Source organism: Nipponia nippon, unplaced genomic scaffold (assembly GCF_047370975.1).
Source record: "Nipponia nippon isolate SJK-2023a ecotype South Korea unplaced genomic scaffold, ASM4737097v1 scaffold_4, whole genome shotgun sequence".
Lineage (NCBI taxonomy): Eukaryota > Metazoa > Chordata > Aves > Pelecaniformes > Threskiornithidae > Nipponia > Nipponia nippon.
Window position 1 is genome coordinate 25,408,863 of NW_028262358.1, and position 23,808 is coordinate 25,432,670.

General features: G+C 40.3%; 1 protein-coding gene across 2 annotated transcripts in view; it reads left to right on the forward strand.

The window, feature by feature from the left end:
• The window catches only part of LPGAT1 (lysophosphatidylglycerol acyltransferase 1), a 66,702-nt gene that overhangs the window by 35,804 nt on the left and 7,090 nt on the right, over positions 1-23,808 (forward strand). For both annotated transcript variants that reach the window (XM_009472972.2, XM_087773908.1), the window contains exons 4-6: positions 1,550-1,823; positions 10,588-10,714; positions 20,521-20,627. In XM_009472972.2, the coding sequence (XP_009471247.1) occupies positions 1,550-1,823; positions 10,588-10,714; positions 20,521-20,627 (508 nt within the window). The remainder of the gene's footprint in view (positions 1-1,549; positions 1,824-10,587; positions 10,715-20,520; positions 20,628-23,808) is intronic.

The window sequence follows — 23,808 nt, forward strand, 5'->3', positions numbered from 1 at the left end:
TTTCTGTATCACAGCAGCATCTTAAATCTCACAGTATTTGCTAAACAGCAATTTATCCACCAGTCGTATTTGTTAGGTTTGTTCGGGTTTTGGAGAGTTCCAGTATCTAACGTGTGAAAAGTTTTTATTGTTCACTGCTGGTTTTTTTAACCACTGTGCTATCCTGGAGTCCTGTGGTCTGGTGGGAAAGGACTGTTTTAGCTGGGTAACTTTTATATTGCTCTCTCATTGCATTAATATGAGCAGGCAGAGCTTTTTCCTTCCCTTTCATGAGGTAAGTCGGAAGTAATTGCAACTGTGAGATTTCAAAATCTAGGAGAAACACTTTCACAAAACTTGTCTTCAGTAAAACGTTGTTTCTTGTTGTCTTCCTCTCAATCCCACTCTTTCCCTCTTCCCTGCCAAAAAAAGCCAACCACCAAAGAGTGGAAGGTTTGTGGCAGTTATGTTGACATTTCAGAGAATTAAAATCACTTCTGCTGAGGGAAGCTTAAATTTTGGACTCCTGTGTCTTTTGAGTGATTTGGCAAAGTCGCTACTCAAAAATGATAATTGATGTAAATTAATTCCTGTGAAAATTTGAGTAGCTTGCTCTTGCTGTGTGTGGAAGCGGGAAGAGAAAAGATTGTTGTTGAAGATATTTCTGCAGTAATTAAGGACAAATCTTACTGTCTTAAGTGAAAAAGTTAAGTGAAAAGTGCTAATACATCAAAGAGGAGAAATGAATGAGGGTTGGGTTGTTTTTTTTTCTTGTCCCTTTGGTCCCTCAGGTTTAATTATCACCTGGCTATATCCTATATACAGCTAATTATCAAGCTAGAAGCTGGTGTCATGCAATATCTTGTTGGCTAGGGTATCTCATTTTTATTGTTGTAGGCTTTCTTTAAGTTCACACAAATAAAATCACATCTTACTCAACAGTTTCCTCTAGAGGAAGAAAACCTGCAAACATGATAGCCCATTACTTCTCCCCCCAGTAAGTGTTTCCATCAGTGTGCTGATTTCAGCTGAGACTAAGCATTCAAGCAGCACAGGTTTGGGAAAAATCTGTGGTTCTGCTGTGGTGACCCAACTGAAGCCTGGTCTGGAGATCCAGCTATGTCTTCTGGTACCTCTGCTATTCTAATACGGGATGCAGAGAGCGGTGCATAGAAGGGATGTAAGCGAAGATACTGTTTGGCTTTCAGAAATTACTGATGACACGTGGTTTAGCAAGTTCAACTTGGGACCCAGTAACAACTAGGGAATCCTGCAAATACATCCTCCTGTTAGGTGGAGTTCCCGTTTACAGTCTGGATGTCACTCTTGCGGAGAAGTCATCAGATCAGGAGCTTCATCCTCGATTTCAAGGGCTTTTTTTCAGCCTTTCTGTAAAGCGGCATTAACTCAGCCCCCAGTAGGTACTCTGGGGAAAATTGTTTTGTGTTGTCATAGAGGCTTATTTGTATCTCTGAAAAGAGAGAGAAATCATAGAAATGTAATAATTATCTGTCTTAATGTTATCTCTTTTAAGCATTCATTTTATTTTGGTAATGTTTTATCCTTATAGGGAAGAGCACACCGTGACCAGCAGCTTGTGTTACTTAAGGAGCATCTAGAAAAATACTACAGGAGCCGTAATCGGAAATGGATTGTTTTATTTCCAGAGGGTGGCTTTCTTAGGAAAAGGAGAGAAACAAGCCAGGCATTTGCCAAGAAAAACAATTTGCCATTTCTTAAACATGTCACCCTGCCGAGACTTGGGGCAACACAAGTAATTCTGAAAACGCTTGTAGCACCGCAAGAAAATGGAACTCCAGCAGGTGGAGATGCTGTGATAAAAGGTAAAGACCACTTCACTTTTGTGGATAAAAAGCAAATTGAATGTCCAAGATTTGAGTTAAGCAAAACATTGTGTTGATTTGGTCTCTTTAAATGTCAAATAAATCCATTTTTCACCATCCTATTTATATAAATGTTTTCATATTTGCTTTTAGTTTCACGAAGTTTATTTTTTATGTTGAGACACACACAAAAAAAAAAGAAAACGTTAGTTTTTATTTGATTTTGTCTACAGTGTGGCTGCATGAATGTGTGTCTTGGTACACACGATGGGTAGAGCAGGTACTGGAATGAGCACCCAGAGTGGGCAAGAAGGTGGGCCGCTCCTTTCAGCACGATTGACGGTTTGCGTTGGTTTGTGGTAGTATGGAACTATAGTAAAAGTATTTCTGGAATATGCAAACTATGCTCACGTTTTTATTCCTGGCTTTAAAAGTTTCTTTGCATCCAGTGCTGTATACTTCGTTTCTCTTCTTGAACTGTTCTCTATTGAGTTCAAATTCTTCCATTCTCTACAGATTTTTATGACCCTTTGTTGCTGGAGTTAACTGTCACTGATGACTAGATTTGAAGGATTGTTTTGGCTGTCTTATGTTAGAAGAGTTACGAGGGGATAAGAATATTCCTGCAGTGTTATTCTGGGGTGCCTGGGTTGTAGGGGAGAGTATTGCTGGGGTATAAATAATGCCTGTGGTTATGGGACTTGGTGCTTTTAGTCTCTCAATTTTTAAAATTACCTTCTTGGCATGTTCAGAGGGCGGGGTTAGGTCTTACTTAACCTAGTTGTGGATTTCTGTTACTTATTATAGAAAGAATGGATTGGGCGGTTTGTGGTGCTTTCTTATTGATGGGTGGTGCTGGTATTTCCATAGCCAAATTATAATTGTTTAGCAGTTTGAACCAAAGATCCATCCTAATGAAGCCACATATGCAGATGACTGGGTTTTTTTCTGTGCTGAAGTTCACATTTCAGGGTTAGCAGGAAGCCTCATACAGAAATTGCTTCCAGATTTTTAGTTTTGAAGTTAATCTTGTCAACATAGGAAATGACTGGAGATGATGTTCTTGCAGGAGTGGAGGGAAGATTTTAAATGAACTGAAAATCAAGCTGTGGAGTGCATCAGAATATTTCCTTTCAGGCTACGTTCAGAAAGGAAAGGCTGAAGAAAGCCCTTGTTGTCTTAGAAGATTTTAGGTTTACAAAAGAAACTGAATACCCTCATTCTTGTTTAAAGTTATTTTTTTAAGGAGAAAAGTTTGGCCTGTTCCTGTTCTATTTGTTCCTGTCTCAAAGGCAAAAGGGTATGAAAAGCAAGAAATTCCCCAAATGTGAATTTCAGGCCTTCTAGTTCTGGAAGGGGACCAAAAGCACTCGTCAAATATTAATTTTATATTTTCATACTCTTAGATTGCTATCAGCTTAGCTGAAGATCAAACCTGGCTTCTTTTTTTTTTCTTTTTTTTCTTTTTTTTTCCTTCCTTTTTTTTCTTTTTTCTTTTTTTTTTTTTTTTGAGCAGCATGATTCAGACGCTGGAGAAATGAGTGTTTGATAGCAGTTGACCTAACTGGGTATTAAAATTGTTTCAGAAATACAATGGAACCACATCTGTCCATCCTACTCAAAAGACAGAAGGAAAGATAAGTTGGCAAAAATAGGACAGAAATGTGCGGTTTTGGCTATCATTCTCTTTCTCTACCATACTCTTTCAGAGTAATGGACATGAAAACATAATAAAAGGGTTGAAAAAGAAAAGCGAAAGTAAATTTTATATGCTAGGAAGGAGTAATATTTGATACATATGAAGTGGAGGTATTACAAGTCCTCTCTTCTCTTAAGAGCACAAAAATGTTTCTAGCATGGTAAAACTTCCCTTTCAGAGATGTACAAAGGTTAATTTTTGATCTCTCTCTTGTGTGAAAGACTCTTCTTCTAAACTTCTGCCTTCCAAATGCTTTTACTGTACTCTTGCCAGTTAAATTTTTGAAGAATATTTGTTCAGTTAAATGAAATATAATTGTATAAATTGATATGGTTGTATTATAAAGTTAGAAGCCAAAGAAGTTAAGTGATCATCTTTGTTTTTTCTCTCTTTTATCTTTCCCTTCTTTTAACCACATGAAAAAACCTGGCTCAGTGAAATCAAACTTGCCTGTATCCTCTTTGGGTTGCCATCGTTGAGTTGTGGGTGCTAGAACTAGAGGTAGTATATACAGTAAAGGTTTTGCCAGTGTCTTGCGTAGAGATTGCGTATAAACTTCTTGTACGTTATTAACTGTACTCCTTTGCTTGGGAGGTGGCTCGTGTGTCAGTAGCATCCCACTTGAACTTCATGGTTCACCGAAAACATTTTTACTCTGCACCACTTCTTCTTGTGCTCTATACTGTCTTATTTAACAATGTTCCTGGTGTCCTGGGTTACCAAATTATTCAGCTTACTATAATAAGCTTGCTTCTCCATTATTTATCATTCTCTCAATCTTTTTGGGGCTCACCTCCCTCCCCCACCCGATTTTAGTTAAATTGGTTTATAGGTTAAGAGTGACTCCTCCTCATCAAAAATTACGTCCCCTTCCTGTTGAGTTTCCTGGGTAGGTGTGTTATGATGAGTCATGATACACAGTTGCAGTGTTCTTGAGTGCCATCCTTTTATTAGTACTTAATTCATTTAGAATTCTCCTAGCAGCTTTTATACCATTCTTAATGTACTGCTAGGCTGCGCCCTAATTCGGTACAAACCAAGTTGCATGCAGGTGTTTCATCATTCGCTAGCTTGCTTTTGTACATCAAGCGTCGCTGGAGTTACAGCCTTCAAATAGTAGTTCGAGAACTGTGCAACAGCTAAATGCTACATCATCTGTCCTTCTTCCATAAGCTCTCTAATCTGATTTCTCTCATCCCTTTGGTAGAGGTGGGTTTATGTTGTGAAGTGCGAGGTTCAGTAGTCTCCCCAAAATTGAATTAGCCTTAATTATGATATTAGTATTTTTAATCTCCAGTCCCCTTTTCAGTTTATTTTTGTGCTAGTTATGAATTTCCCACAGTTTGTTACCTGATTCTTCCTCTGTAAAGTGACAGGAAGAACAAGTGTTCCTGAGCCTAGACGATCAATACTATTTCTTATTCTTGTACTTAAACTCTTCAGTTCTTTATCAGTTGCTTTTTCAAGGCAAACAGCCTCTATTTTCTTAACTTCCTCCTCCTAACAGTTTTCCAAGCCTTTTTTCATACTTAAAGTCCCAAGTACTAACCTTCATCAGGGTAAAATTTAACTTATTTCTGGTAAATACTAAATTAAATGACTAAAACAGTTGTTGCTTTTGCTGCCTTTAGAAACGCTTGTTTAATTTTAATGAAATTGTACAATTTTATTCCTGAATAAATAGAAGGATGGAAAAACATATAGGAAAGGTAGTCCTGTCACTTGATGCCTTGAGTGCTCTTGAAGCTAGAAAGTATAGACGATGTAGTTAAGCGGTGTCTGTCCCTGAAAAGATGGTATAAGTTAATTCTGGTGTCCGATGAAAGCATCCCTCTGGGCAGATGTGCTGTGCCTCCCGAAGAGAGTGCTGCTGCCAGCACCTGTGTTCAGGTTTTAGTGCGGAGTAGAAATATGGGCAACATAAAAATACTTGATGCATAGCCTTCATCACCTTAACCCTATAGGGACCGGGGTGGGTGGGTGTGTGTGGGGGGATGTTTTAGGGTTTTGGTTTTGGTTTGTTTGTTTAATTTTTTAATGGAACACTTAGTCTCTGACATAGTTGCAAGTACGGTGTTTCTTCAGTTAGTAAGAATTGATCTTGTAAGTTTTAGAACTAACAAAATGTCCTAAGTGCTAAAGAGCTGGCAATTCAAAGGAGTTTGCAGCAATTGTTCACTGAAGATATGCATTCCAGAGCTTATTTTTGATCAACCTTGCTCTAGTATGTTGGTTTTTTTTAATTCTGCTTTATTTTACCGTGCAGCAATTTTTTGTCTGATAAGAGGTTGCTATGAGCTTGGTTAGAGCCATATTGAAATCTTCTCTTACTGTTTTCAAATGCAGCACAGTACATTCAGTTCTGATGCTTTTTCTCAGAGAAATTCAGTTTTCCCTTCTGCAGAGCTGGACTCTGGACTTCGTAATTGATTTTTTTTTTTTAATCAAACTCTTTGATTCACTGTAATATGAGGAATGTGACTTGAATAACATGGGGGAAGGCTTTTTTTTTTTTTAATCCTGGAAAAGGGGCTTCTTGTTTTGTTCCAGGTGATCTATTATGGAGAGATCTTGGGGTAATGAGTAAGATGTTTAGTCTGAGAGCTAATCTTTGGGAAAAGAGTTAATTTTAAGGTCAATGATCCAGTTGATCGCACAAGGACAAGTAAAGGACAAGCAGCGAGTTACAAGAATGCATTGCTGTGCAGGAGGAGGCAAAAGCCTCTCTTGGCTGCGTTTAGAGTGATGTAAGTGTTCAGGAAACCACGCCTGAATAGTAGTGAACGCTAGTAAATATTCCGTTTTTGAAGTGGAAGCTGCGGTCCTCAAGTTCACGCCTGGCTGGCACATTCTTTTCCACTCCAGACGCAGTCCGGCGATATCGCACCATCCAGAGCTTGGCTGGAGGTGAGGTTTCCTGCTGAAACCTATCTTTATAACTCGCTCTTTTTCTCAGTGAATGGTGGGTTTGAAGAGTCCTGCATGTAGTCAAATCTGGCTTTTAGCATTGGTTGAGAGTAACTCAGGGGAGCATAGAGGGGACAAAGAGAAGCTCTGAACCCCACTAAATTTGTGATTGTAGATGGTCATGTATCTGCTGTGAGAGGACCATAGAGGATGACAGAACACTGAATGTCTTGAAAACACTGATGGTAAGTTGCTTTGTAACCAAATATGAAGCAACTTACTATCACTGAATCCACAGCTAGAGCAAAAATAAGGAAAAAAAATAGTTATGAAGATTTGCCTCTGCTGGTGATTTAAAAAACAAACAAAAAACAACCAAAACCAACAAGTTAGGAGACTATTTAAATTTTATTTTTATTTTTTTTGTCTAGGCCAGAAAGCTACTGTTACATGGGATTGTTTAGTCTTGTCTTAGCACTCATAAAGCAAGTATGTACCATTCATACTAAGGTACGTTATTACTACGTGGTTTGGTTGCATCTGTGTAGGACAAATGCCTGCAGGCCTCTCTTGAATATTTATGCACTATTTAAAAAGAATCAGACTGCTAACATTTTGAGGTGATTTGAGGAATCAAAATCCTCCACCTGTGCTGAAAGTGGCAAGCAGACGTGACACCACAGAAAAAAAACCTAGTCCTTGGAGAGATCTGCTTAAATTTGTCCTCTGCAGCAGTTTCTTCTGCTGAAGTCTCTGGCAGCCAGGCTGCTCAATCTTTCGGCAGGTACTAGACGTGAAGAATGAGGGTGTCTCAACGGCAGGTAGAAAGTTCAAAAGGGTTTGGCTGTCAGAAACATCTGTGGCAAGTCGAGTTCTTGAACAGGTATACGCAACCCCCTTTTTTTCAGCTACAAACGCCAGACCTGAGGTTCACACTGTATTATAACTAATGCAGCAGTCTTTCTGTTCTGAGTTCCTGTTAGTGTGCTCCATTTGAAAAATAATAGGGTTTCTTCTTGTTCAGAGATCTGCTTAGGCTTGAAAGCAGCATCCTCGGGCACACTGAGGTCCTGCCCCTTTGTGTTGTGTGCAGTTGCATGCTTCTTTTTCAGTTTCAGGATCTGTTAGAGCTTTGTGGCTTTAAATAAATATGCTCATGAGCAGGGTACAACACAGTATAACCCCCCAAAAAAAGGACAGCAGGATTTATTTCAAAATTAGTTTTCTGAAATCCTTGGTGACTTAGGTTTTTTTGGCAGCGTGAGACCTTGGATGATTATGTAAGGCTTGTTTTAAACCAGAACATGCTGAAATACACCTGTGACTGTGATTTGATAGCACGTCTTGATAATTGCACGTGGAGGTAGCTTTGCTAAGACCTGCTTGCTCTGAAGGAGGGTCTATGGAGGCTGACTTTACCTTCAGATTTTTTTATATTTTTTTTTTTCCTAACCTGGGGTTCCTGGTGGGCTGTCAGAGGCAGGTTTTTCTCCCCACCCTGCCCTGGAAGGGGGTGGAGGTGAGTTTGGAGCTGGTCTGAGGAATCCATGCAGCAGCTCTGCTCCACAAAAGCAGAAGGTAGGAAATCAGCACAGAAGAGGACTGCAGGAGTCTTCCTGTAATGAAGTTTGAACCATTATCCACTGAAAACAGTTTAAAATACTAGCTAAATATTTAATAAATGAATTTAAAACATTTTCCTGTAAATAATAAGATAATGTGCCCTTTTTAATTGCAGTTAATGACCTCTGTTGCTTACTCACTTAGACAATTTACTTGTCTTTATCCATTCTTACTTTACATCTGGGAAAATAATAAATTGAATGGCTTTGTTCCGAAATCCATTTCTAAATGAATACTTCTGTGGATTTACTATTAATTTCATATTGGCTTTTCTCTGATACATTGCTACTTTTAAAATGAAGGACTCTGTAGTTAGTACTTTTCTTAAGAGAGGCTTGACAAGCACTTTGTCATGATGCTGGCAAGCCTGGAGCCTCTAATGGGACCTCGTGTTCTCATTTCAAGTGTCTGTCAGGGCTTTAAAATACTGTATTTCCAGAAGGTGACACTGGATGCTTCAGCTTGACCTGTGTAGCTTGCACTTGGTCAAATTTTGGAGTAGCGCATTGCATGCTACTAATAACTCATGAGCTAAATATTAGGAAATATTGTCTAGCCTTATTCAAGTGGTGTGTTTGCATTTGTAACAAAGCAGTACAACTCCATTGTTGAGTAGATACCATGAAAACACTAGCTGCTTGTTAAAATAATTGATAGATATATGCGATAGCATTGCTGTAACTGCCTTCTCACACTTAAATGCAAATTAAATTAAATGAAATGCAGGTAGAAACTCGCCAGTCAGTCCTTGCACGAATGTTCTAGGTGCTGTTAATAACTCTGTGGCTTTTAGAGTGCATCTCAGGCTGTGTGTTGCAGATTTCTTCTTGTGTGTGGTAGCTCTTTTGTAAAATTTGAGTTGCAATTCTGGGCAAGACCAACCATCTGTCTAGCCCAGCATCTTGTCCATGACTGCAAGTGGATATCAGAGGAAGAGTGTGAACACAGCAAACATGCATCATACTTCTCCCGCGTACTCTCCGAGCTTCTGACTGTTTCCAGTGTGGTCGGTTTCCCTAGCCAAATGGGGATTTCTGCCTCTTTAGTTAACCCTCCAACGGATTTCTTCCATGTACTTGTCCAGTTTCCTCTTGAACCCAACTCTCTGCATCCTTGATGACCTTTGGCAAGGATTCCCCCGTTTTATTCCCCTCTGCACGAAGAATTATTTCTCTCTTTTTGCTTTGAAAACTTTTCCTCTTGGCTTCATTTTGGATACGTCTATTCTTGTATTGCGAAAGATGGTGAACAGTCTATCCCTGTGCACGTTCTTCACGCCAACAGTGGTTTTTGTCAACCTCTATCATATTTCTTTCGTAGCTATCTCAGCTGCAGGCTTGAAGAGTCTTGTACTTTGTACTAAGACCTAACACCTCTTACGTGCTTCTGCCAACAGGTGGCTGTTTTTAATAGTCAACTTTTTAAATGCTTTAAGATATTGGTGGGTATGATGTAAGCATATTAATATACTAGTATATTAAACATTAAGTAAGCATATTGCTATACTAGCCCGCACATGACCTCAGATACAAGGCAGGTCCAGTTCCCACAGAACAGATACAAAATTGACAAGCTAAACTCAAAGTGCCTCTTGGCAATGTGCTCCTCCTTCCTGGTTTGCTTTCCAGATCTGCTGCTCTCCCTCTTTGCAAACCTGTGAATTGAAGACATGCCAGAGAGAGGTCATGGCTAGGTTGATATCTGACCTTGACTATTGCTGGTAGTAACCTATGTTCAGATTTAAATTTGACTCTCCCGAATAATCTTCACGGCAAATATTTTCACCTCCTTTGATCCTTTCTTCAGCTTCTAAATAAGCTGAGCAGCATAGGAACATGTACTGGTACCAGTCTTTCTGGGACCTTGTGGATGCAGTCTCCTTTCCGCTGTGAAAACTGGCCATCTTGTATTCATTGTTTTGTTGTCTTTAATGCACAAAGTGGTGTATTTCCTCTTTATCCTGTAACTCAGATTTTTTAAGAACCTTTGAGGGATTTTTTAAAAAACGTCTTTGAAAGTCTAACTACATTGTCTGACGTAAATCTCCTTTATCCTCTTGCCCTAACCCAGTAGTGAGGCTAGTTCTCCAAAGGGGTCTGCATGGCTGTTGCTTCACCAGTGATCTGCAACTGCGAGCTCTTACAAAGGCCCGGTTGTAAATGTGCTTAAAGTGCAGGCCAAGAAAGCTGGATTTTTATTTTTAAAGTTTTCCTTTTGGTGAATGGGGGAAAGCACCTAACATTTGGGCCAACATGTTACGTGACTATACTCGTACCTAGTGAGTGAACTTGTTCTATTCTGTGTACTACAATATGTAAGAACAACAGAAATAACTGTGAAAGTAAAATCTTGGTCTAGCTGAAGTTTGTAAGAGTATTTTTGTGCTCTGTAATGAAATCTGGATTTGATTTTTTTCTGTCTTACTGTATTTGTGCCTCATACCTCATGAAGCAATATAAAAATGGAATAACTATCAACTGAGTGACATGCACGTGCTGATTACTTTTTTAATATCGCATTTCTCTTTGTTCCTAGAGAGCAAATCAAAAGGCCTCCAGTGGGTGATAGATACAACCATTGCGTATCCCAAAGGTGAACCTATAGACATCCAAACTTGGATTCTTGGCTACCGACAACCAACAGTTACACATGTACATTACAGGTAGGAAATAAACCTTCTGCTCTTACACTGAACTAAAATATTAAAAGCCCAGTATTCATGAATTAGTAACATCATGTTTCAGGGTATGGGAAATCAGTAGCAATGTCATTTTTATGTGTCTCACACAGGTGGGCAACTCACATTGTCTAAACACAACACAGTTTTCTTTTCAAAAGTTTGGTGACCATGCCATAGCTTAGCACATTTAAGTTTTTGGCTGAATATAGTTATGGGGAATATATTTGATGGCTAGGTCATCTTTTCCACTTTAATGTTAAGGTGCTGGTAAACCCAACTTGATTTTTTTTTTCTTTAAAATAACGACAACAAATTAAAAATCACTGTGTTATTAAATAACAGGTTTCCTGAGAGATTATTTTATATTGTATTTAACTTTCTGACAAAGAAATATCAGCTTTTTCACTCAAAGCATGCTTTTAATAGTTGAGCAGAGCGACACTCTGGAAATAGTCGCAAATCTCATTGACACCTAGGATGGGATACTATTAAAACTTTTCTCCATAGTAGTTCTTTGTCTCAAGACCTGAACTAATGGAGAGAGAAGTTGCATTTTGCTTTTGGTTTGCAGTTAATTGCAAGTCTGAAATCTCCAGAAATATTTTAACACTCTTCCTATACCAAATAAGTTGATCACATTTTATCCCAAAATTGCATTATTTTGTCTTAATTCCCTTTTGCTGATTTGGGGAGCTTTTAGACTTTCACAGTAAGCTTTCAGATATCTCTGTGTGGATCCCCTGGGTGGCAGTTTAACTGGGAATGACCTTCTTTAGCATCACTGCTGTGTCAGTGTTGTGTGATGCAGAGTACAGGCTGCTCACTGGAGCTCCTTTCCACAGCCATGTTTAAATCTGTCCCTGCTTTTTATAGAAATCTGCCTTCAAGTTTTTCTGAAGGTGAACATACTTCACCCTAATTTATGTAAGATATCATAATATCTATTGTGCTTTATTCAGGTCACCTTAGTACTCTCTCGGATCTCTGGGATAATTGCAAGTTGAACGTATTTAGAATTTTACTAAAGAGTATTTCCAAAAATACTTGCTTTAAAAAAGAGAGAAAGTTATCTTAAGTTGAATTAACTTCCTGCTTCAAAATGTGTATATTCAAAACCTATTTTTGAGCATGAGCATAAAGATGATGCGACCTCCCTTGCATTGAACTTGAATGTTACAGTTCTTGTAGTACTAAAATGCTAAGAAAAAATACTGGAAATTGTTTATTATTGGGCGTAGGTTTGTTGTTTTCTTCCAGAGGGTCTAAATCAGTAGTTTAGACGGGGCAAGCCTCTCTGATTGATTGAATTTTAATAACCTCTGGGTGTTATGGCTGACCTTGTAAAAACATTTGAGGTATGTCCCAAATGGAAACTAACGCAGTGGCATGTCTCTGAAGGCTGCGTGCTGGATGTAATACCTCTGAAATGAGAAGAGTGTCTTGATTTTAACTGGAGCTTTGGCTAACTTTCCAGTCCTGGTAATTCTTAAATTGGCATGTCAAGTTGAGGCACGTGTCCTCTGGACCGTAAGGGCTTTAGTTGGATGCAGGGTAGCAATTCTTAAAGATGCATTTGACAAAGTACCCTGGCCCTGCCAGCAGGCGGTAGCAGGAAGGGCGGGGGAAGGCAGCCGGCGTGTCATCCCTCCGCGTGTAAACACGCGGTGGCTGTAACATGTTCTGAGCGGTCGTCATATCTGGATTGCTCTTTTGGTAGGTGCTGATGGACTTGGCCTTCTTGAACTTGTCTAATAGCATTTGTACCCTGCTTATGCTTAAACTTCTGCAATTTCCCGTGACACAACGTGTAACCGTTCTTGAGGGTGGCAGCCAGGACCGCTTCCTTTTTGCTTGTGTTAAGTTCTCCGCCCGAGGCCTTCGGTGGCTGCGCCCTGGTTTCCGTGTCCTGCCAGTAGTGGATGAATCATTCCTCAGCAACGTTCTCTATGGCCCGTGATTTTACAGAGCTTTCTCCTATCCTGCCTTAGCTGTCCCTGTCCCTCTCCCAGCCCCGTGAGTCTTGGTGTCTCCTTACACAAAAAGCCTTTCCCTGATGATCTTGTTACTTTTGTCTGTGCCTTTTCTGCTTCTGCTATAAGTAGGTTGTGAGGTGACTGACGTCCTGAATTCCCCACAGCGATTTCAGGATCGCTTACCAGAGTAATAATAGCTAATCTTAGAGGCTGTGGCAGCATATGCGTAGCTGCTGGTGCTTTTTCCTTCTCCGGTGCTCATTGCCTTGCATTTACTGGTATTTGATTTCATCTGCAACTATTGTCAGGTCCTTCTGCAGCTCTTCGCTTTGACTACCCAGAATAACTCTGTACCAAAGAAGTCATATCACTTTTGTATCCCTTTTTCCAGATTTAGCGTATCGTCTACCTATGATACGCTAAGACCTTTTAATGCATCTGGAATTAGAGCTGTAGCTTGGATTGAATACAGTGAATTTCCACCTTCGGTGTTTTTGACAACAAAATTTATTTTTAGATATTTTTGTGTGGCTTTAAAAATATTTTTCTATAACTGGATGTAAAGGATGTATTTATCCACGGCAGGATTAGCAGAGAGCGACTGAACAGCGTGTGTACGTGAATTTACTCGTGTTGCATCATCCTTTTCTATTGCTTATACAGAAATTTTCCTGTTGGATTCCCTTCAGGGCATTCCAGCAACTGATCCTCCCCCCCCCCAGATCACCTGACTTTACGGGTTATTTTTTTTAGCAGAATGCTGTATCGTGATGGGCACCTTCAGGGTTTTGACAACTTTAAATCATGTATTGATGATTTGAGCAGAGTTGTTGGTACCACTGAGAACCTGTGAAGTCAGAGGATGCGCCTGGGAAACTGGGGGTGGCAGACAGGGAAGAGTAGGGAACAAGTGTTCTCTCCCGGAGGGCTTTTGGTGTTAAAGAAAACCTTACAGCTCTGCTGTCACTTTATTGAACTTTCTCCAGGATTGGGAAGCTGGATGATTGAAGCCCAGTGGGCTGACATCAATTTCTTAGAGATTATTTTTGAAATTATAGGTATGGTCAGTGGAAAACTGTCTCTCAGGAGCTTTGCATGTGTGCCTCCTGGGTAGCGTCCTCACTCATCTCACAGTGATGTCTCGAGCCTGTTTCTGTGTCAGATCTTAATCAGGAGCAGTTCTGGAAAAACACCAGAACTGTTTATGCTGGTTAAACAGTGCATGCTAGCAGCAGCTGTACTTTGTGACCAGTTAGCTGATCCCTGCCATGTCAGCCTCCTTCCTCTCGGCCCTGGTGCTTCTGTTTGGAAAGGAAGAGCTACCTTTTAATGTGTTGAAAAGTGTCCCGGGAGGTTTCTGTGCGGTGTTCCTCCCTGAGAGCTGGTCAGGCTGTGGGGTGGAGGATGATACGCCAGGCCTGTGCAGCTGTACGGCTTGACCAGGAAGCCTGAACTACTTCTTTAAGTTCATCTTCCATGCGGAGACCAAAACATCGCCGTGACAGAGCCGGGGGCTATCAGCCGGGAACGCCAGTGCTTATTCTGCAGGTCACAGTTTTGAGGTGGTTCCTCGTTAAATCTTAATTTTGATAACAATTGGGTATTAACTACTCCTTGTCCTTAACAGTGTAGGCAAGGATTAAATCAGTGACTGAGGTTTGAGAAGGCCTGTGCTGTGTTGAGCCCTGCGATGTCCCTTATAAAGTTGGTGCTTTTCTTTAACTCTTTGACACAAGCTTGGTTAGCAAAGGAAAATCCAAGGTAAAGTGGACTCCGTCTTTAAAAAGATGGAAATGTCTTCCAAAGATGGAAAATGTCAGAGGCATTTGTTTTTCTGCGTTTGACATAGATGTCCTCTGAAATTTTCATGAAATGTGTATCAAGTATGTCTGGATTGTTATTATTCCCCCTTTTTCCTTCATTTAGCGCAATAAGATTTTGCTCATTGTTTGTAATTTGGAATGTCTTGGGAGATTACATTCGAAATTAATTTTAAGGGTAATTTTTAAATAACTGGGAAGAGAGAAAGTTCTCCATGAATCTGTGTGCTCTAGCGCACTAGTTTCTCATCTATCATTTCTTTTAACTGACTTACGGCAAAAAAAATAATTACCAAAAAAAAAAAGTCCCTTTGGAAAAAGTAAAGCATGGTTTTGACCAGATGCCATCTCTGCTGTATGAAGGGAGAACCGGGATTCAAACATGCTTTTCCCCTTTGAGAGTAGTCCAGAGTGAGGAATTGATGTGTGACAGCAGTGGGGGGAAAAAAGCAACATTTTCTGTGCTACTGAAACCGGAGCAGAGGAGACTGCAGAGCCCCTTTTGTTCTGGTCGCTCAGTCAGTCCTTTCTGCTGCTCCCCTTCGTCACAACCTGTCTCTTTCTGCCTTACGGTCTTTCACATCTCATGTTTTCCTTTTCTCATAGCCTGTCCTTTTACTGCAGGGTTATTTCTTTTTCATCCTACTCAGGGAGCAACAGAGGAGGGTAGAGGACACAGCAAGCAGTCTTATGTTTTCATTTTTAGATGCTTTTCTAGCTGATGGAAATGGCAGAGAAGGTTCAGTTTAATCCAGTAATCTTTTTTGTTTGTTTGTTTGAAAGCTCAATTTTGATAATGAGTTGAAGCTTGCTTTTCAAACTTCAATTTTCTGTACAAATGACATGTTTTTCGGAAGTTCATAATTAGGCTAAGCTGTGGCCTGCTTTTCCTCAGGGTGTCAAAAGACACTTCTCTAGAAAAAAGGACAATTACCAAATTTCAGATTCTTCAAAACACAAAGGTGTGAGAACTTATCCCTTTAACTATCGAATAATTTTTTGACCCTGACAGACTTGTCTCAAAACTCATTGGAAAGTGCTGAAAAATTGGGTTTGCGCTCTGAAACATAATACTCAAGGAAAATACCTAATTTTTCCAGGTCAAATGGCACTGGGATTTTGGGGGGAAATTTCAAGCCATCTGTTAAAGCAGTAAGCACCAAAAAAAAAAAGGGCTGGAAGGTGCAAGGCATCTCTAACTAGAGGCATCACTATGAGACCTGTCTTCTCATGAGTCTGTTGGAAAGGTTTGTTTTCTCTTCTCAGAATGGTTTAGCTTTATGCTTGGGTCGTTTTGTGATGTGCATTGATCACAAATCCAGATTCGCTGCAGTTACACTCAGCAGAAATAAGCCGAGTGGTTTGGTGTCTGTGTAGCAAGACCGCATACTGGCTACTATCCTCAGCTTCCACTGTTTCCCCACAGCGAGTTGAGTTTTGGGATTATTTCTTTTCTTCTTCCACCAGTTACTTCTTTAGTCTGACTTGGTGTTTCTTTAATAGTAAGATTTCCCGTGTGCTGCAATTCTGCTGTCAAAACCCAGGAGTTAAAAATGGAAAAAACCCTGGCTGCGAAGTTTGTTGGATGCTTAGCTTCCCCTCAGTCAAGAACGGCGTGGGGTTGGGTGTTTTTGCGTTGGCTTCCCTCTGGGTCAGGCCCTTGTGTGACCACCTCCTGCGTTCGCACTGCGTGTTTGTGGTGCAGAGGCCTCGGAGTCGGAGCCGGCCGTGGCTGCTGCATTTACGCTGCGTGAAAGTACCACGCGATTTCCAGCTAACTCAGCTGTCTTTGTGCCGTAATGCGGATGAGTACTATGTCATCTTTCTTTCTCGTACCAGTTTTTGTACTGTGCTGCTGTTGAAACAAGCTTTCAGCTACTGAGGGAGTTCTTTTTTGGTGTCTACATTGATACGGATTTATTGAAATAAACTAGACTCCTAGCTATAAATAAGATGGAATACATTGTGGTTGCTGAATGAGTTTTGCAGAAATGTCTGTGAAGGGCACCCAGTTTGGCAATATATTCTCATATGCTTTTTTAATGCAAGTATTATTTTTGGTCATGCCTGAGATTACCAACAACCTTCATCACGCTGAGTATATTTAAAGAGGGACTGAAACAGTAAATAATATGATTTAGAAGGCATAGGGGTAATAAAGAACTTTTAATTCAGGGTAGGACAGATGATGAATGGCAGTTAGTACTTAAAGGTGGTATCTATGAACTTTAGGATGTTAATACAGAATTACAGGTTGTTTCTCCAATAAGGGCCATTTAAAAGAGCTTAAATGTTTCTGAAAATGCCGTATTTCTGAAAATTGGGATCGTTTGAGAAATGCCCTTATCAGTAGGTAAGTCTCCACAAGTTCTTATGTATGCCAGCACGTCTTTGGCAGTTACATCTCCTTTTTTAAAAATCCTTTCTTCTTGCCTGGACTGTCATTTATGCTAATACATTCTGGTTTGGGACAGAAACACGTTTGTGTAGCGGTTTAAGAAAGTTGCCGTCCCTCAGTCAGCTACGCGGAGTGTCCCATGGCCATTGTCACCTTGCAGCTGCAGATGGGTAACCTCCAGCTAGAAGATACTGCTTCATTGCCGAGACAGCTTTGCAGGCTCCCATCAGAGCACGTCTTTACTTCCACCACCACCTTTAACTTCTCAGGGTGCAGGCTGTGGTGGGACTGCTTTTATTGAAGTTTAGTCCCCTCCCGCCTCCCCGTGATGATAGCAAAGGAGCTCTTCCCTTGATGAGAAATGAAAGAAGGAGGTATTTCCATTCTGTTTGAATTTTCTGGTCAAGTTGTCTTACCCAGTGCTATTAAATTCCTTGTTAGCCGCACCAGGAACAAAGACCCTCTTATTTTCACGTAATGTGAGGTTAGTTTTGTCCAAAAGCTAGAAAGATTCAAGTGCCCAAGAGAATCTAGAAGCTTCAGATATTACATGTTGACCTTGTTCCTTGTCAGGACAGTTCTATGTGGTGATAGCATTTTGTTTTCCTGGTGAGGTCAGCAAACTGTTCACTTTTAGTGGCATTCCTGATGCTGGATACCCAAAGGTGGGGGAGAGCCAAGATGATGCTCATGCTGTGACCACAATGACAAGCGTTTAAGCATCTCTTTGAAAAGAAGGAACTATTTCCCGCATCGTTTAACAGCAGCCCTGGCAGACGTCGCAGCCGATGGTGGGGGATGACCCTGCTCCAGTTAGAGCAGTGGCTTTCCCACGTTGTTTTGGGTCGTCTGCGTAGGGAGTGTTAACATCAGGCTCTCTCAGTTGCCTTCCCTGAACCCAGCCTCCTTAAAGAGGGTGTTCTTTTAAAACACAGGTGCTAAGGACCCCTCTGATGGGCAGAGAGTGACGATAGGGGCAGTATGTTTAGTGTAAGTACGGGGCGGGGGGCGGGGGTTAGCTGTTTAGCTTCATCTTATCCAGTAGAGGAAGGGCTTGTTGCAGAGTTTTAAGGATTTTTTTAAACATTTCATCTCTAATTTAGCTCAGTCATTAATAAGAATGTTCTGCTTGTAAAAATAATTCTTGGATAATCTAAAAATATGTTTGAAAATGCTTCTAAATACACTAGCACTTACCATTGCTACATTGTGACGGCCAGCGTAGCGTTATTGGAAAACCAGTCGTTTTCTACTCTACATTAATATTCAAATATTCATTCAAAATGGGTGTAACGGTGATTGCTTCTTAAACTTCTAAGAAGCGGAGTTTATATCCAGAGATTCAAGTATTCTGGTGCTGTATTGATTCATACAGGAGCCGGGATGGATTCAAGCAGGAAAGCGGCGTGCTGCGTTCCATTAGTCTCACAATGTTGGTATCACTTAGGCTACTTTGCTACTCCATTAAAGTGCCAGCTCCTAAATCGTTTCTAACGAATATCTTGTAGGCTCTTGTGATAATGTTTTCAGACTAGTAAGTACATTCTTGGAAATATACCAGGCTTAACTAGGTTATGGAGCTGCAGAGTTGTTACCCTTTAGGTAACGGAGAAGTGAAGGTGGAGGTGAGGAATATCTGCGGCTTACAGTGGAAACTGTGTACGAAGCCAGGTAATCCGAGACTCCTGTCCTGAGCCCACACACGCGTTCTGTTAGTTCTGAACCATCTTCAAACTTGCGTAAGCGAGCATCTGTCCTTCGGAAATATACTGTGAAACACAATATTCCGTTGCTGGGTCCCTTTATCTCTTCACAGCAGATAGGCAGAAGAGAGTAAAAATAGTGCTTGGCAACTCGGTTGTGTTTGGGGACAGAGAGTAAGTCTTTCTTAGTGTTACACCCTCAACAAAAATGGTCCTTTCTCTGTGGGTGTGTTTTTTACTTGCCTCTTTGTGGTTTAATTTTACTGTGCTGTACAATGCCTGGGCTTCAAGATAAAGTAGTTCTTCATTACCTGTCTTTGTTCTTAATAGGCACGCTGAGGACTTGAGCTATTTACTGGACCATCGGCTATTTCATAATATTTGTCTTTGGCCAAAGACGACTTCAAACTGTATTTTAGCTGAGATAACAGTTGCTAATTTCTGGTTACTGAGGCCGGCTTTACTAGGGCACAGGGAACTCCGCAGTGTGAGAAGGACGTAGTAGAATGGCTACAAAAGCTGCAGAAATATCTGAGTTCACGTTGATGCCATAGTTGGAAAATAAAATCGTTCATCTCCTCATATGGAAGTTATCTCTGTATACCGAAGCACCATTATTTTTAATTCGCTCATTAGAGCACTGCTTTGCCGCTTTTCTCCTTCACTTACAGCTTATTTTTCCATGCGTCAAACCAAAAGGAAGAGGTACAAATGACTTGGCAACAAAGCAAGCAAAGATGTTGAAAACAGTAACAGCAACAAAAGCGTTCTTCAGAAGTGTCTCATTTCTGTAGTCTGACATTCCCATATCTGTTCAGACACCTCCCACAAGATTGTGGTGTTACTTCAAATTCTTTCCAGTATAATCGACCAAGGCTGTGTTGAAAAAGAAATGAAAAATCCACTCATGAAAATAGATGACAGGGTAAATGAGAGCTCACCTGAAAAGAGAAACCCACAGTAAAGGTCTTACATTTCAGAGTATGAATTTTTCAGGCTAGCCGGATACCCAGATCTCTTCTGCGTTGGCCTCCCGGTGAAACACAGCAGATATATAAGTTCTTGTATATATCAAAAGGCGCTTAGGGTCTGCTGAGGAGATTTCACAGTTACTGTAAGGCTTGAAATTCTGTTTTGAAAAAAATCCAGTGAAGCATGGTGGGTTATTTGGGGGTTTCTCTATGTATGTATCTCGGTGAATTCTGCCCTGGGTATCTGATTTTCTAAGTAGATGTAGTATTCAGCGTAGAAGTACCAAAACATTGGTCATTCTTCCACGGGGGTTTTTAAAATAGAGCAGCAATATTTGAGTACACTTACTTACGTGGTCAGTTTTCAGTCTACAACCTGCCCTAGAAAGTGCAGACAAAGATGCTGGCGTCCTTTGAAAAGCACAGAGGACTCGTTTTCTGGGATACAGAAGAGCTGCCGGTACTTAGTGATGTTGTTATGTAGCTTCTGCCTGTCGAAGAACTGTTTCTTCAGAACTGTGGATGAACCTTCTCAGTCTTTTATTTCTTTCCTTTTCAGTGCATGAACTTCATAGCTTCTTGGTTTGTATTTTTTCCAGGACAGTAATACAGTGTGGTGGCATTCTATTTAAAAAACCCCAGCAACTTAGTAGCTTTTATCTAACGTTGTAGCACAGCACTTGATAGAAGCTACTAATGCCCGTGTCTTCTGTGTGCATCTGGCTGGTAACCTGGAGCATTCCAGTTTTGTATCCTTAATACCTATGTGATCTGTGAATCGGAGAGAAAATGAACCGTGCAGTTAGATGTGTACCAAACTCTTGGACTCTCTGTCTTGGGTGGGCTGGGGCAGAAGGGAAGTGTTTTGTTCTTCATGTACAGAATGCATCTCCTAGGTTTAATTATGTTTGTTTCTTTGGTAGAATTTTTCCAGTTAAAGATGTACCTGCAGAGCCTGAAGCTCTGACACACTGGCTATATCAACGATTCATCGAAAAGGAGGATCTTTTGACACATTTCTACGAAACAGGTAGGATGGTGTCTAGCAAAGAAAATTAATTGTGCTTTGTCTTTTCTTACAAGGATCTCAAAATGCTTTAAGAAAGCGTATACGTTCTTGACACGAATACAATAGATGTAATTATCAATACTTTTTATGTGGCAAAAAAGTATGATGAGAAATGATCTAGGAAAGGTAAAATACCTGGGTAACATTAGAATAGGGTAGTGTTTGGAAGCTGGCACATTCAAAATGGATCTAAGGAAAACCTCTTTCTTCTGCAATAACATGTAGTTCAGCCGTGAAACTTGCTGCCACAGGATTTCATTGAGTTGGAATAATTTAGCAAGATACAAAGAGGTAGTGAACCTTTACATGCATAGTAAAAGTATTCAGAGCATATGTTAAGTTTGGAGAGGATATAAAACCGTCAGGGTTTAAAATGAGCAAGTTCTTGACTCAAAGGATTAAATAAGAGTCTTATGTGAGGCAGGTTATTTTATCTGCTTAGTGCGGCTATTTAGCGTGTTCCTCTGGCACCGGTACCGTTAGAGCAAACTGATCTAAGTAGTCTGCAGGTCTAATCCAAAACCGTAGTCCTCTCCTCGTTCCCGTTAAGCTAAGCAGAAAGACGCTGTGACTGGAAGGATCTGTAAGAGTTACAGAGTGTGAAGTCTCTGCAGTCTTGATCTGCAGCCCTGTGCTGTGAGTGCTGGCCTCCTTGCTGCGAGGTCCCGAGGATCCCTTCTATCATAATACACTTTCAGTGTTAATGGATCAGAGGAATATAAATAAACGTAGGCCAGTAATAACATTACTGAAGGGATACTGGCAAACACGTGATTTAAAATATCAGGTAAATACTTTGAAACTATAGCTGGAGCCTCAAGGCTCTTTTTTTTTTTTTTTTCCATCCAGCTGATACTGAAGTGTGTCGTCTGCCCTCCAGCAGGCAGATGTGTGTGTGTGTGTGTGTGCACATAATACAAAACAGAGGAATTCATCAAAACAAAAAAAAAAGAAAGTCCAGAGAGGAGAAAAAAGAGTTTTATTTAGATATACTGGAAAGGAAGTTTATCAAACATAGACTGAGTAGAAAGACTCCAGATGAGATAATGCAGCTTGTCTCTGAAGAAAAATAATCTCTTCATTAGCAAGCGGCGCAGTTGGTGGTGGGGGGCAATATTCAGTCTCTTGAATCAACCGAGTTCAATATTCCAGACTGACTATGTTAAACAAAGACGCTACTTCTGTTAGATGATTTATTGCAAAGACTGCTTTAATTCGGTTTTGAGTGTTTAATTTATCAATGGTAGTGCTTAAAAAGATTAATTGAATTCTTTAACAACCCAAAGCTGTATTTTGCTTTATGAAATACTGCTGTCACTCATCCATCATTGATGGCAAAAGTCAGGCCCTGCTATATAAATTGCATCCAAATGCATATATTGGACTTTATTAGACAAATAAGTTCGTGAATCCGTTTAAAACTAGAAGCGCGGTCAGTGGGAGGTAAGGAATTCTTGTTACTGAGACATTAGTTCACAAATACCATTAAAAATAAGTCATACTCAAAAAAATCTAACTAGACCAGAATTTCCAAGAGTATAATGAATATAATCAGATTTATTCATGGAAATGTGCTTCTAAAATAGGATAATTGGTTACAATTTGCCAATGTAATCAGTATGAATTAATAAGATGTGTTTTAAATGTAAATGCTATGACATAGGACCTTATTAGGCATAAATTAGCATAATTTAAAGTTACTGCCACTCGTGCCAGTTGAGAACTTGCTTGCATTGCTTTTGGTGGCTTACTGCAAAAGTGCTGTTGCAGTTTTTGGGAACCCCCTGGAGAAGCCTTGAGGCCTAATGCGAGGGGAGTCCCTGAGGCTGCTCAAGAGCTAGCTTGGTATTGACGCGGTACATTGTCTCAAGTTGGTGTGGTTTTAAGACTTAGGGCTGTTGCAGCATTTTGATTTTTTTTTTTTTTTTTTTTTTTTTTAAATACAGACTGCTTAGGAACTTCGGTTCATAAAGCTTACTTCCTAAAGCAGGAGTAACATTTAATGCTACATGAAACTTTAAAAGTTTGTATTGACAATGTCATCGGTAGGAATACATTCTTTTGGCATGTTTTTATTTGGGAAGAGGAAGAAACAAAATCTGAAACGCCTTTTTCCTTTTTGCTGTATTCCTAAGTTTTAAGAACTTTAATGGATCTGGGGAAAACCTGTAATATTAGACCTCTTAAAATTAAACAAAAAAAAAAAGAGTATCTGCCTCAAATTTGAATATGAAGCTGTCCCATCCTTTCTTACAGGTGCATTTTACACATTTCATTTATAAAATTAAAACCGTTCACAGTTAGTATCTGTAGGTTTAAGCAACACGATGACTCTTATTTTAACAGCTAGTGGAAAGCTTGTATTGGCAAGTTCATGATTTCTCGGAAGTCTTCAGCAGGATAACCTTGAACACTGCAGTAACGCAAGTGAGATTACATTTAGCAGGACAAAAGCACTTGGAGACTAATTAAAAAAACCCTATAAAGTAGGAGCTTATCAGTTGGAAATGAGTAATTGTATACTGAAGTCATCGTGCTCCTCATGCGCTCTGATCATAAGCCAACTGGTCTGATGTAAGTAAAAAAGTAAGCAATGTCATCCTCCAGGGCAAGAGGAGAGGGTTTTGACCAGCGCTACGGAAATACTCCTCGTTGTACCAGTTCTGAAACCTCATCTGGAAATTCTGCGTACGGGTCCGTCATCCCCGTTCAAGAAATAGGAATTGAACCGGGAAGAGGGCCGGATAATAGGTGCTAAGATGATTAGGGGGAAGGAGGAGTCCTTCCTGTGAAGGACAACTAAAAGTGCTTGGCTTGTCTCAGCCGGGACAGTGAAGGATCGTTTTCTCGGTGAGATGCAGGTTGGTTTGGGAGAGGAGGAGGGGGAAGAGACAGTTGCTGTTGGTACCGAGGAAGAAGGGAAGTTATTTAATCCAAAGGTCAGCGTTGGTACAGGAAAACAAATGGGCCATGGAAGAACAAATGTCACGTAGAGTGGACAAATAGAAGCTTAGCGGTGAGAATTACTGGGGAATAAATGGTGTGGCAAATCTGCCCGTGCGTGAAAATACATCTCAGTGAGAGGAGGATGGGACTCATCAAGGGGGTTTGTAGGTTGGGCGGGGGGTGTGTTTTGGTTTTG